We start from the raw sequence: 14,282 nt of genomic DNA, 5'->3' as shown, positions 1-14,282 counted from the left end.
AAAGCACAGAAACAGATCCTTCAGTCCAAATCATCCACACCAACCAGAGATCTCAATCTGACCTAGTCCCATTTGCCAGCATTTAGGCATATTCCTCTAAACCCTTACTATTCATATACTTATTCAGATGCCTTTTAAATGTGATTATACCTGCCTCCACCACTTCCTTTGGCACTTGTTTCATACATGCATCACTCTGCGTGGAAAAGTTACCCCTCAGGTCCCTTTTAAATCTTGCCCCTCTCACCTTAAAGCTATGCCCTCTAGTTTTGGACTCCTCTCCCCTGGAGAGTAGACCTTGGCTACTCTCCCTATCCATGCCCCTCATGATTTTGTAAACCATTATAAGGTCACCCTCTCCCTCCCCCCCCACCCCCCAGACTCTTGACACTTCAGTGGAAAAAGCCCAAGTCTATTCAGCCTCTCCCGATAACTCAAACCCTTCAATTCCAGCAATATCGTTGTAATTCTTTTCTGTACCCGCTCAAGTTTAACAATATCCTTCCCATGAAGAGAGGAGTGAATCATTGGGAAGACTGTACAATATTAAGGACTGCAACTGTATAAGGAAGTCTCATCAGAGATTGCTGTTTGTACCAGAAGATTTGCTTCAGGACTGTTGAGGGCGCATCTATAGTTACTGTGAAATACTGCTGTATAATAAAAGATTACATGAGAGGGAGTTTAACATCAACAGCTGCTATTTCAAATACTATGTTTGGGCCACTAGATGAAAATGAAGAATTTTCTGAGCTTTCATGATAGTAGAACAATATTCTAATAATTCAGGGTTGTCAAAGAATTTTCCTACATGGACAGCTTTTTGTGTTCTCTGCAATTTTGCACCCCCCATTTCGTCAGACACACATTATTTGTTGTTCATGGAGAGATCATTGTGACATCTAAAGTTGGAAGTATTTAAAGTACTCTCAAATATTCAGTAGACAAGTGGCATTTCTTCATTAACACTGCTGGTCATATATATTGGCATCATTATAGATGGCCCAGTGGTATTATCGCTACACTGTTAATCCAGAGACCAGGTAATATTTTGGGGACCTGAGTTCAAATCATGCCATAGCAGATGATGGGCTTTGAATTCAATAAAAATAAAGAATTCATAGATTTAAAATTGGATTTTATTGTCATGGGTATTCAAGTACAGAAGTACATGAGGGCAGTAAAAAGGTTAAATATTGCCATTCTCAGTGCCATCTCAGATACAAAGGTACCTAGATACAAAATCTTTGATAAAAAGCAGAAAAAAAGAAACAATATTAAAAATTAAAATATCACAGTGCTTCTTGGTATTAAGTAGAAAAATAAAGAAAATAATGTTAAAAATTCAACAGTCTTTAAGTGTGATGACGATGAAACGGTGTTGATTGTTGGGAAAAAAAATCCATCTGATTCACTAATCTATTTCAGGAACTGCTATCCTTAACTGGTCACATCCACAACAGTGTGGTTAAATGGTCACTGATTCTTAAATAAATCTTGACCTAGTCACCGATGCTAAAAATGTGTTGCTGGAAAAGCGCAGCAGGTCAGGCAGCATCCAGGGAGCAGGAGAATCGCGTTTCGGGCATAAGCCCTTCTTCAGGAATGAGGAGAGTGTGCCAAGCAGGCTAAGATAAAAGGTAGAGGGGAGGGGCGTGGAAATGCAATAGGTGGAAGGAGGTTAAGATGAGGGTGATAGGTCTGGCGATGGAGGAGTCCAAGGACCTGCATGTCCTTGGTGGAGTGGGAGGGGGAGTTGAAGTGTTGAGCCATGGGGTGGTTGGGTTGGTTGGTCACCCAACCCCCCCGTGGCTCAACACTTCAACTCCCCCTCCCACTCCACCAAGGACATGCAGGTCCTTGGACTCCTCCATCGCCAGACCATAGCAACACGATGGCTGGAGGAAGCGCACCTCATCTTCCGCCTAGGAACCCTCCAACCACAAGGGATGAACTCAGATTTCTCCAGCTTCCTCATTTCCCCTCCCCCCACCTTGTCTCAGTCCCAAGCCTCAAACTCAGCACCACCTTCCTAACCTGCAATCTTCTTCCTGACCTCTCCGCGCCCACCCCCACTCCAACCTAACACCCTCACCTTAACCTCCTTCCACCTATCGCATTTCCAACGACCCTCCCCCAAGTCCCTCCTCCCTACCTTTTATCTTAGCCTGCTTAGCACACTCTCCTCATTCCTGAAGAAGGGCTCATGCCTGAAACGTCGATTCTCCTGCTCCTTGGATGCTGCCTGCCCTGCTGCACTTTTCCAGCAACACATTTTCATGTCTGATCTCCAGCATCTGCAGTCCTCACTTTCTCCTAGTCACCGATGCCCACACCCAAAATAATAGGAGTATGTGAAGAGTTCTACTGACTATCATTTGGAAGAGCGTCAGAGGGATCTTGATGCACTGCAACATTGAAGAATCAGGTAAACAGGATTTTCTTCCTGAAATGACAAAATGTGGCCTGATAGTAATGTTATTAAGCTTTACCTCTGGGTGTCTTTTCAGTAACATGTGAAGGAAGGTCTTCACTCTATCATAAAGTTGATTGAACTCCTGGAAAAGCTGTGAAGAATCTTCACAAGATGTCATCCAATTTCCTTCAGATAAAAGTTTATATTCCTAGGGAGGTAAGGTAATTCTAAAGTGCACTGTAATCATCATAGAATGTCTTTGACCTGAGCTGGAATGCCTGCAAACCACGATATAAGACCTAGTTGGACACAAACTTTCCAAATCAATAAAGATTTGTCCTGATTCTGTAAGACATAAATAGGAAATTTGGCATTGTAGGTAATTGTTTCTTTAAAACAACCTTCAACTGAATAAGTGTGGCCTCCAATAAACTCAATATTAACTTTGATGGCCAAAGCCGAATCATGTCTCTGGCATTGTGCTTTGTATCCAGCCTGTCTCATACACTGGACTGCCTGTTTGAAATCAAATCTTATACTGACTGCAATAAACCAGGGAGAATGCCAACAAGAATTTGAACAAGCTCATTCCTCAATGTAGCATCATCACATGAATTGACCTTTCTGAGACAGCTGCCTGCTGGTACTTATGTTAGACCAGGCGCATCCAATAGCAAGGTTGTCAAGACTACAATAAACATTGAAGGATTTCAAGACTGACTGAAAGTCTGTTTAGATTTCATCAACAACTTGTCTGAAAGAGATCACTTCGTAGTGAAGTCTTCTGCATATTAGAACATAGAACAGTACAGTACAGGCTCTTCGGCCGTCGATGTTGTGCTGACCTTTTATCCTGCTCGAAGATCAAACTAATCTACATACCCTTCATTTTACTATCATCCATGTGCGTAGCTAAGAGTCACTTAAATGCCCCTAATGTATCTGACTCTGCTACCACTGCTGGCAGTGCATTCCACACACCCACCACTCTCTGTGTAAAGAACCTACCTCTGACATCTCCCCTAAACCTTCCTCCAATCACATTAAAATTATGCCCTCTCATGAAAGCCATATCTGCCCTGGGAAAAAGTGGCTAATCATTCTATGCCTCTCAACATTTTGTACAGCTCTATCAAGCCACCTCTCATCCTTCTTCACTCCAATGAGAAAAGCCCCTGCTCCCTCAACGTAAAACATGCCCTCCAATCCAGGCAGCATCCTGCTAAATATCCTCTCTAAGGCTTCCATATCTTTCCTAGAATGAAGCGACCAGAGCTGAACACAATATTCCAAGTGTGGTCTAACCAGGGTTTCAATGAGCTGCAGTATAACCTCATGGCTTTTAACCTCAGTCCTCCTGCTAATGAAAGCCAAAACACCATACACCTTCTAAACAACCCTATCAACTTGGGTGGCAACTTTGAGGGATCTATGGACGTGGACCCCAAGATTTCTCTATTCCTCCACACTTTCAAGAATCTTGCCTTTAACTCTGTAATCTTGTCTTCAAATTCAACCTTCCAAAATGAATCACTTTCCATTTTTCCAGATTGAACTCCATCTGCCACTTCTCAGCCCAACTCTGCACACTGTCAATGTCCCATTGCAATCTACAACAACCTGCCACAATTCCACCAAGTTACGTGTTATCGGCAAACTTACTAACGTACCCTTCCACTTCCTCATCCAAGTCATTTATAAAAATTACAAAGAGCATAGATCCCAACCAGATCCCTGAGGAACACCACTGGTCACTGAGCTCTAGGCTGAATACTTTCCACCTGCTACCACCCTCTGTCTTCGATGGGCCAAACAATTCGGTATCCAGGCAGGCAAATTTCCCTGTATTCCATGACTCCTTACTTTCTGAATGAGCCTACTATGGAGAACCTTATCAAATGCCTTGCTAAAATCTATATACACCATATCCACTGCTCTACCTTCGTCAATGTGTTTTATCACATTCTCAAAGAATTCAATAAGGCTTTTGAGGCATGACCTGCGCCTCACAAAGCCATGCTAACTATCTCTAATCAAACTATGATTTTCCAAATAATCATAACTCCTGTCTATCAGAATCCTCTCCAATAATTTGCCCACCAGTGTAAGGAGAAAGTGAGGTCTGCAGATGCTGGAGATCAAAGTTGAAACTTTATTGCTGGAACAGCACAGCAGGTCAGGCAGCATCCAGGGAACAGGAGATTCGACGTTTCGGGCACAGGCCCTTCTTCAGGAATGAGCAGAGAGTGTTCAGCAGGAGAAGATAAAAGGTAGGGAGGAGGGACTTGGAGGAGGGGCGTTGGAAATGTGATAGGTGGAAAGAGGTCAAGGTGAGGGTGATAGGTCGGAGTAGGATGGAGGCGGAGAGGTCAAGAAGAAGACTGCAGGTCAGGAAGGCGGTGCCGGGCTGGAGGAATCCGGCTGAGACAAGGTGGGGGGAGGGGGGATGAAGAAACTGGTGAAGTCCAAGTTCATCCCCTGCGGTTGGAGGGTTCCCAGTCGGAAGATAAGACGCTCCTCCTCCGACCGTCGGGTTGTTGTGGTTTGGCGGTGGATGAGTCCAATGACCTGCATATCCTCGGTGGAGTGGGAGGGGGAGTTGAAATGCTGTGCTACAGGTTGGTTGGGTTGGTTCGTCCGGGTGGCCCAGAGGTGCTCTCTGAATCGCTCCGCAAGTAGGCGGCCTGTCTCCCCAATATAGAGGAGGCCACACTGGCTGCAGCGGATGCAGTAGATGATGTGGGTGGAGGTGCAGGTGAATCTGTGGCGGATATGGAAGTTTCCTTTGGGGCCTTGGAGAGAAGTGAGGGGGGAGGTGTGGGCGCAAGTGTTGCACCTCCTGCGGTTGCAAGGGAAGGTGCCGGGAGTGGTGGTTGGGTCGGTGGGGGGTGTGGATCTGACAAGGGAGTCGTGGAGGGAGTGGTCTCTACGGAAAGCTGATAGGGGAGGGGAGGGAAATATATCCTTGGTGCTGGGGTCTGTTTGGAGGTGGCGGAAGTGACGGCGGATGATGCGCTGTACATGGAGATTGGTGGGGTGGTAGGTGAGGACCAGTGGGGTTCTGTCCTGGTGGCGGTTGGAGGGGCGGGGCTCAAGGGCGGAGGAGCGGGAAGTGGAGGAGATGCGGTGGAGGGCACCGTCGACCACGTCGGGGGGGAAATTGCGGTCCTTGAAGAAGGAGGCCATCTGTGTTGTACGTATTTTGAACTGGTCCTCCTGGGAGCAGATGCGGCGGAGACGAAGGAATTGGGAGAATGGGATGGCGTTTTTACAGGGGGCAGGATGGGAGGAGGTGTAGTCCAGGTAGCTGTGGGAGTCGATGTCCGTGTTGATTCGGTCGCCTGAGATAGAAACAGAAAGGTCTAGGAAGGGGAGGGAGGAGTCCGAGACTGTCCAAGTGAATTTGAGGTCGGGGTGGAAGGTGTTAGTGTAGTGGATGAACTGTTCAACCTCCTCGTGGGAGCACGAGGTAGCGCCGATACAGTCATCTATGTAGCGAAGGAAAAGATGGGGGGTGGGGCCAGTGTAGTTGCGGAAGATGGATTGTTCCACATACCCTACGAAGAGGCAGTCATAGCTGGGGCCCATGCTGGTGCCCATGGCTACTCCTTTTGTTTGGAGAAAGTGGGAGGATTGGAAAGAAAAGTTGTTCAGGGTGAGGACCAGTTCGGTCAGTCGAAGGAGGGTGTCGGTGGAAGGGTACTGGGTGGTACGGCGGGAAAGGAAGAAGCGGAGTGCTTTGAGTCCTTCGTGATGGGGGATGGAGGTGTACAGGGACTGGATGTCCATGGTGAAGATGAGGCGTTGGGGACCGGGGAAGCGGAAATCCTGGAGGAGGTGGAGGGCTTGTGTGGTGTCACGAACGTAGGACTAATGGGGACAGGACCGTGTCGAGGTATGCCGAGATGAGTTCGGTTGGGCAGGAGCAGGCTGAGACGATGGGTCGTCCGGGGCAGTCAGGTTTGTGGATTTTGGGCAGGAGGTAGAAACGGGCGGTGCGGGGTTGTGGGACTATGAGGTTGGAGGCGGTGGATGGGAGGTCCCCTGAGGTGATGAGGTTATGGATGGTCTGGGAGATGATGGTTTGGTGGTGGGGGGTGTGGTCATGGTCAAGGGGACGGTAGGAGGAGGTGTCTGCGAGCTGGCGTTTGGCCTCAGCGGTGTAAAGGTCAGTGCGCCAAACTACTACTGCGCCTCCCTTGTCAGCTCCTTTCTCAGCACCTGCCTACGGAACCGACAAGCAGCCGCGTTATCAAAATACACCTGTTGGACTATAACTTGATGTTGTGTGATTTTTAACTTTGTCCACCCCAGTGCAAAACAGGCTCTCCGTATCGATGTGAAGAAGGAGGGTGTGCTAGAAATTTTGAAAAACATGAGGACAGATAAGTCTCCTGGGCCAGACTGGATAAACTCAAGGTCACTACGGGAAGCAGAGGTAACAGATTGCTGCAACTTTGACAATGATCTTTGCATCCTCATTGTGGAATAGTACCAGAGGATACCCTCGGAATTACAGACCAGTCAGTCTTACACTGGTGAAACTTTATTGCTGGAACAGCACAGCAGGTCAGGCAGCATTCAGGGAACAGGAGATTCGACGTTTCGGGCACAGGCCCTTCTTCAGGAATGAGCAGAGAGTGTTCAGCAGGAGAAGATAAAAGGTAGGGAGGAGGGACTTGGAGGAGGGGCGTTGGAAATGTGATAGGTGGAAAGAGGTCAAGGTGAGGGTGATAGGTCGGAGTAGGATGGAGGCGGAGAGGTCAAGAAGAAGACTGCAGGTCAGGAAGGCGGTGCCGGGCTGGAGGAATCCGGCTGAGACAAGGTGGGGGGAGGGGGGATGAAGAAACTGGTGAAGTCCAAGTTCATCCCCTGCGGTTGGAGGGTTCCCAGTCGGAAGATAAGACGCTCCTCCTCCGACCGTCGGGTTGTTGTGGTTTGGCGGTGGATGAGTCCAATGACCTGCATATCCTCGGTGGAGTGGGAGGGGGAGTTGAAATGCTGTGCTACAGGTTGGTTGGGTTGGTTCGTCCGGGTGGCCCAGAGGTGCTCTCTGAATCGCTCCGCAAGTAGGCGGCCTGTCTCCCCAATATAGAGGAGGCCACACCGGCTGCAGCGGATGCAGTAGATGATGTGGGTGGAGGTGCAGGTGAATCTGTGGCGGATATGGAAGATTCCTTTGGGGCCTTGGAGAGAAGTGAGGGGGGAGGTGTGGGCGCAAGTGTTGCACCTCCTGCGGTTGCAAGGGAAGGTGCCGGGAGTGGAGGTTGGGTCGGTGGGGGGTGTGGATCTGACAAGGGAGTCGCGGAGGGAGTGGTCTCTATGGAAAGCTGATAGGGGAGGGGAGGGAAATATATCCTTGGTGCTGGGGTCTGTTTGGAGGTGGCGGAAGTGACGGCGGATGATGCGTGTACAGCGCATCATCCGCCGTCACTTCCGCCACCTCCAAACAGACCCCAGCACCAAAGATATATTTCCCTCCCCTCCCCTATCAGCTTTCCGTAGAGACCACTCCCTCCGCGACTCCCTTGTCAGATCCACACCCCCCACCGACCCAACCTCCACTCCCGGCACCTTCCCTTGCAACCGCAGGAGGTGCAACACTTGCGCCCACACCTCCCCCCTCACTTCTCTCCAAGGCCCCAAAGGAAACTTCCATAACCGCCACAGATTCACCTGCACCTCCACCCACATCATCTACTGCATCCGCTGCAGCCGGTGTGGCCTCCTCTATATTGGGGAGACAGGCCGCCTACTTGCGGAGCGATTCAGAGAGCACCTCTGGGCCACCCGGACGAACCAACCCAACCACCCTGTAGCACAGCATTTCAACTCCCCCTCCCACTCCACCGAGGATATGCAGGTCATTGGACTCATCCACCGCCAAACCACAACAACGCGACGGTCGGAGGAGGAGCGTCTTATCTTCCGACTGGGAACCCTCCAACCGCAGGGGATGAACTTGGACTTCACCAGTTTCTTCATCCCCCCTCCCCCCACCTTGTCTCAGCCGAATCCCTCCAGCCCGGCACCACCTTCCTGACCTGCAGTCTTCTTCTTGACCTCTCTGCCTCCATCCTACTCCGACCTATCACCCTCACCTTGACCTCTTTCCACCTATCACATTTCCAACGCCCCTCCCCCAAGTCCCTCCTCCCTACCTTTTATCTTCTCCTGCTGAACACTCTCTGCTCATTCCTGAAGAAGGGCCTGTGCCCGAAACGTCGAATCTCCTGTTCCCTGGATGCTGCCTGACCTGCTGTGCTGTTCCAGCAATAAAGTTTCAACTTATTTTGATAACATCAACTTGTTCGAGCATATAGCCTGTTTCACACTGTCCTCACAAATGACAAGGTCCCTTTTACTAATGAATACAGAAGCAAAGTATTCATCAACGACTTCCCCTACCTCCTTCGACTCCAGGCATAAGTTTCCTCCACTACCCCTGAAAGGGTCTATCCTCACTCTGGCCATCCTCTTGTTCCTCATGTAAGTGTAGAACATCTTGGGGTTTTCATTAATCCTACCCACCAAGGCTTTTTCGTGTCCCTTTCTAGCTCTCCTAAGTCCATTCTTCAGTTCCTTCCTGGCTACTTTGTAACCCTCTAGAGCCCTGTCTGAACCCTGCTTTTCAACCTTAAGTAAGCTTCCTTCTTCCTCTTGACCAGATGTTCCACATCTCTTGTCATCCAAGGTTCCTTCACCCTACCATCCCTCCTTTGCCTCAGTGGAACAAACCTATCCATCACTCACAGCAAGTGCTCCCTAAACAACCTCCATATTTCTGTTGTGCATTTCCCTGAAAATATCGGTTCCCAATTTATGCTCCACAGTTCCTGCCTAATAGCATTGTATTTCCCTGTCTGCCAATTAAATACTTTACCATACTGTCTGCTCCTATCCCTCTCCATGACTATAATAAAGGTCAGGGAGTTGTGATCACTATCACCAAAATGCTCACCCACCGAGAGAGCTGACACCTGACTTGGTTCATTGACAAGCTCTAAATCCATTATAGCCTCCCCTCTAGTTGGCCTGTCTACATATTGAGTCAGGAATCCTTCCTGGAGACACCTGAGAAAATGTGCTCCATCTAAACTATTTGCACTTAGGAGGTTCCAATTAATATTTGGGAAGTTGAAGTCACCCATGGCCCTGTTACTTCTGCACCTTTCCAAAATCTGCCTCCCAATCTGCTCCTCTGTGTCTCTGTTGCTATTGGGGATCTATAGAAAACTCCCAATAAAGTGACTTCTCCTTTCTTGTTTCTGACCTCCACCCCTACTGACTCAGTCGACAAACCGTCCGCAATGACCTCCCTTTCTGTAGCTGTGATACTATCCCTGATTAGCAATACCACTCTCCAACTGTTTTACCTCCCTTTCTATTCCTTTCAAAACATCTAAATCCCAGAACATCCAACAACCCTTTCTGCCCGTGTGATATCCAAATGTCTGTAGTGGCAAGAACATCGTAGCTCCAAGTACTGATCCATGCTCTAAGTTAATCACCCTTATTCCTGGTACATTTTGTGTTAAAATTGGCACACTTCAACCTATCACATTGACTGCAACTTTGCCCTATCAACTGTCCTTCCTCACAGACCGTCTGTATGCTGTATCTCCTGTTCACCAGCTACCCCATCCTCTGATCTGTAGCTCCAGTTCTCAAACCCCTGCCAAACTAGTTTAACCTCTCTCAAAGAGCTGTAGCAAACATCCCACCCAGGAAATTGGTACCCTTCCAGTTCAGGTGCAACCCGAAAGTACTCACTTTGAACTGTTGTTTCCAATGGACACCTGAGGCTGTTCTTGTGGAACTGCGTCTTGCACAATAGACATCCAGGTGCTGCATCAGACCACCCACAACCCTTTGGAAAGAACAGGTCCTGTTAAATGTTTGACTGGCAACAACAAGCTGCAACTTTAGAGTTCGCCTCATTTTAAGTCACTCAGTCACTATATTCTTTGAGAAATCAGAATTTTCAGGACTTTTTGCTTTGCTTATCCTCTATTTTGCATATTGGTTCTTCTGATTTCTTTGAGAAAAAACATCATCCACCCAGAATTGTTGCTACCAAGTTTTAACATGGGCCAGGTGTCAGCTCTCTCGGTGGGTGAGCATTTTGGTGATAGTGATCACAACTCCCTGACCTTTATTATAGTCATGGAGAGGGATAGGAGCAGACAGTATGGTAAAGTATTTAAGCTCAGGCCAAGTAATATATATATATATATTTGTCTGTATATGATTGTTAGGCTAAAGAACAGCATGCACCTGTACGAGTTCCAACTTCCTAGCCTGACAACTGGTATCAAAGTTACAAATGTTATCTCAGAGACCAACCAACATATTTATTAAACTCTATTTCTACAATACTATGGTGCTGTGGAGGCAGATGCTCGTGAAAATAGGGGCAAATGTATGGATGCCAAATGTTACACTGTAATCTTATGACATTTTGCACTTTTAAAAAATATAGCTATCATTAGCATTATAAGTGGATATGTGGAGAAGGAATAGGATATACACCTAACATAGATCATTAACAACATTTATTTACAACTATTTAATTGCTCTTTTGCCTGTCCTACACAGCACCATTAATTAGATCATAACCGTGAAGAAAATGATGAACATTCCAACCACAGCGTCTGTTCTCCATAAAGTCAATTAAATTTTCAATATCTGATTTCCCCTAAATTATATTTTCTAGTTGGCTTTCTCCCTGAACATCCCAATAGCCATAGCAACAGTTACCATAGTAACGTCACTACCATCCAATCAATATGTAGAAGCTGCAAAAGTAGCCAATAGCATCAACGTTTACTGCCCGGGTTGATCTTTCCATGACGTCGTGTGTCAACCCGCGAGCCAATTGGATGAGGGGGCGCGGCACATGACCTTTGCGGCTGACAGCCTCGGTCACCATAGGAACTACCTCCTTTTCTCGATGGCAATGGCGATGACTCGAGGTGGGAGGACAGGCCGACTCACGATGTAGTCGGGCCGGTGAGCGGATGACAGGTGGGCATTCCTTGTTTGGAGAATGAGACGAGGGTCTGGGACGGGAGGAAGGTGGAGGTTGTCTCGAGGTATCCTTTGAATTTGATTGTGTTTTCTCCTTCTCGGCCCGTCCTCATGTGAAATGGTAGGCCCGGGGCTCCGGGTACCTCCGGAGCGACCAATGGGCGCAGAGGATACTGGAAGCATCGGGTCCAATTAGAAAGTGGGGAAGGAAGGAGGTGGGTGGAGGGTTGTGCGTCGGTGAAGCGAACGGAGAAAGAGAGCGAGAGCGCGCCATGGCGCGGTATTGTCTGTTCGGGGTGTAGGCGGACAAACAGCCGGGAGTGGGGGGAGGGGAGGAAGAGGAGAGCAAGTAGCAGGCCGGAGGCTTTGAAGAGTGACGCGGCGGGAGAGGGAGAAAGGAGGGAGAGCCATCGCCGCCGATGAAAGGAGCAAAGCCGCACCTTCCACGGGAGCCGCGGGAGAGATGACAGCAGAGCCGCGCAGGTACTCCTCCGGGCGGGAAGGAGGGAAAACCCAGCGGTGTCGGCCCCGGGGCTGAGACGGGCGAAGTGCCTCCATTCGGCCCCCCCGCCCCCGTCCCCGTCTCCTCCCACAGTTGATGACCGCCCCGGCCGCTCAACCTCACACCCCTCCCCCACCCCTACCCCTGTCCGATCCCCGAGGCGCTCGCACTTGTTTCCCCCCCCCCGATCACATTCAGTGAGGCTCCAGAAGAAGGCCCTTTCCTTAAAAAAAATGGCGGCCTTGTTGCCTCCGGTGCACGTAGGAAACCCCCCGCCTCCTCCGTTAGCGCGCTCTCTGCTAAGCTGCATCGAGGGGGTTCACATTTAGGAAGCCGATTATTCTCCCCAAAGGAAATCCCCAATTCCGCGTTAGGCTCCCTTTCAAGGCCGCGCACTGATCATTGAAGTTTCGTATCATAAACACACATACATATACATTCGTATGTAGCGGGTCTGGTGTTCGTCAGACGCTGTTGCTTCCTCACTCGATGAGGAGTGGAGAGAGATAGTGATGCAAAGGCCAAACGTCACTTTCACTGGACAGCTTTTTCTCGGATTCTCCATTTTGAATCTAGCACTGGCTTCTGCCAAGTGGGTTGTTGGACCCGTGCAACGTTGCCGTTAGGTTAGCGAACGAAACTTAATTGCAGTCAACTGTGAGAACAAAAAAAAGTAACCTTCACCTTGGGTAGAATACTTTTAAATTATTAGTAACATTTCAACTGAATGTATTTTTAGGCGCAATGTTAAAGGTCTTGAAGGCCTTCACCCTACGGAATAGAAGCATACATCGTTTCTTTTCAGTTGGAGTCCATGAAAGTTCACTTATTAACATATCCTGCTTCTGAGTTGTGGAGTTTGTTTATTGATATCAGAACACCAGACTCTGAGGAATTGTTTACAAGCTGTTTCAGAAGGATCAACTAAATGCTTGCTTTTATCTTTCTTTTAGTCATTTGGGAATGTTGTTACTGATGTGTATTCCTTGTATGTTCTTGCATATTTGAATATTATTCGTTTGTGTAATCTAGTTCATCACCAAATATAGCTACCTAATGAGAGTGAAAATAATATACTTTAGGTGAAGTGAGGGGTGTACTTGTATTGAAGGTTATGTTGGCATAATGCTGTTTATGAGATTGATGTTGATGACACATTGTCGGATTGAGAGAACTGGAAAATGGAAGCTTTAGTTGCAAAAGATTTGCCGTGTAGTTTACTAGAATGCAAAAGCTAAAGGAATATAGAATTATAAAAAAATCTGAGCGACTTTGGGAGAAATGCTTTTACACAAGCAACAAGAGGATGTTTAATGGAGTAAAATTGGTAGGCAAACAAATGGAGCCAGATGAAGGGCTTTTGCCTGAAACGTTGATATTCCTGCTCCTAGGATGCTGCCTGTCCTGCTGTGCTTTTCCAGCACCGCTCTGATCTAAACAGATTGAGCCCCATCCAAAACTCTGAACATTGTCTAATAACAGCCTCTGGTCTGAGTCAGTGTGTTTTTGTAATATACGATGAAATTCAATACATGAAGTAATTATGAATAGTTGGAATAAGCTGGAAAGGGGTAAAATGTCTACCCCTTTACTCCCTAGATGGCAATATAGTCTTTTAAAGGGAACTAGTTGGAGAAATTTTTTAAAGTACTGTGTTTGCTGATAATCAGAGCTCTGTGGATCACTATGTCTGATCTCCTCATACACTCTGAAAGGTGAACTGTTAACTCATTAAAAGGATCTGTGTCCATTTGGCCTGCCACCTGGCTGACTGAAATATGATCCTTGGAGAAAGTGGATTGCAGATGCTGGAGATCAGAGTTGAGGATGTGATGCTGGAAAAGCACAGCAGGTCAGGCAGCATCCGAGGAGCAGGAGAATCAGCGTTTCGGGCATATGTCCTTCATTCCTGATGAAGGAATATGATCCTGTCGACAAGAAACTGAAAGAACTCTGAGAAAGCAATCTATATTACTCTTAGTTTGGACTCCTATTCAGCTGCGTTTATGCCTGTATTTCCATTCATAATTTCTGCGCAGAACTGTTGTCTTGTCCTGTGGGTGGGGGAGAGGGGTATGGAAGAGTTAGTACTTTTGTCCTGCATGATAGTTTGGTTGATAACCAGTTTGGCCGATAACCAGTTTGGCCAAGTGTTTAAAGCATAGGCTCTTGGTTTTAATGAATTGTATATTTTTAAGTTTATTGAAGCAACCTGATGAAAGCTGCTTATTCTAGGTAGCAATGATAAATTGAGTATTTTGGATATAAAATTGGACATTTATACTTTAGGTATAACTCATTAAGTAGTGAGGTTTAATCTCCATTACTCGTCTC

At 47.6% G+C, this 14,282-nt stretch overlaps 1 protein-coding gene and 1 long non-coding RNA gene across 4 annotated transcripts in view; one reads left to right on the top strand and one right to left on the bottom strand.

The window, feature by feature from the left end:
- Positions 1-2,255: 2,255 nt before the first annotated feature.
- On the bottom strand, positions 2,256-12,486 carry LOC122557357 (uncharacterized). The gene is made up of 3 exons (XR_006313811.2): positions 12,380-12,486; positions 10,190-10,286; positions 2,256-2,446 (listed from the first exon to the last, which is right to left on the bottom strand). It is a non-coding gene; the product is annotated as an uncharacterized LOC122557357 (long non-coding RNA).
- Positions 11,343-14,282, top strand: part of atrx (ATRX chromatin remodeler) — a 238,029-nt gene continuing 235,089 nt past the window's right edge. The window contains exon 1 of one of the 3 annotated variants that reach the window (XM_043704988.2): positions 11,343-11,443. Coding sequence is in view for 1 of the 3 variants with exons in the window: in XM_043704986.2 (XP_043560921.2) it covers positions 11,910-11,929 (20 nt within the window). In the remaining 2 variants the exon portion in view is untranslated. Of the gene's footprint in view, positions 11,444-11,775; positions 11,930-14,282 lie in introns of those variants that run through there. The other 2 variants (XM_043704986.2, XM_087991918.1) reach the window with 2 other exon arrangements.

The sequence above is a fragment of the Chiloscyllium plagiosum genome, unplaced genomic scaffold (assembly GCF_037043375.1).
Source record: "Chiloscyllium plagiosum isolate Xiang-an unplaced genomic scaffold, Cpla_swu_hap1 HiC_scaffold_11, whole genome shotgun sequence".
Lineage (NCBI taxonomy): Eukaryota > Metazoa > Chordata > Chondrichthyes > Orectolobiformes > Hemiscylliidae > Chiloscyllium > Chiloscyllium plagiosum.
Note: the sequence above shows the minus strand (reverse complement) of the source record. Positions and strands in the feature narration are given on the sequence as shown.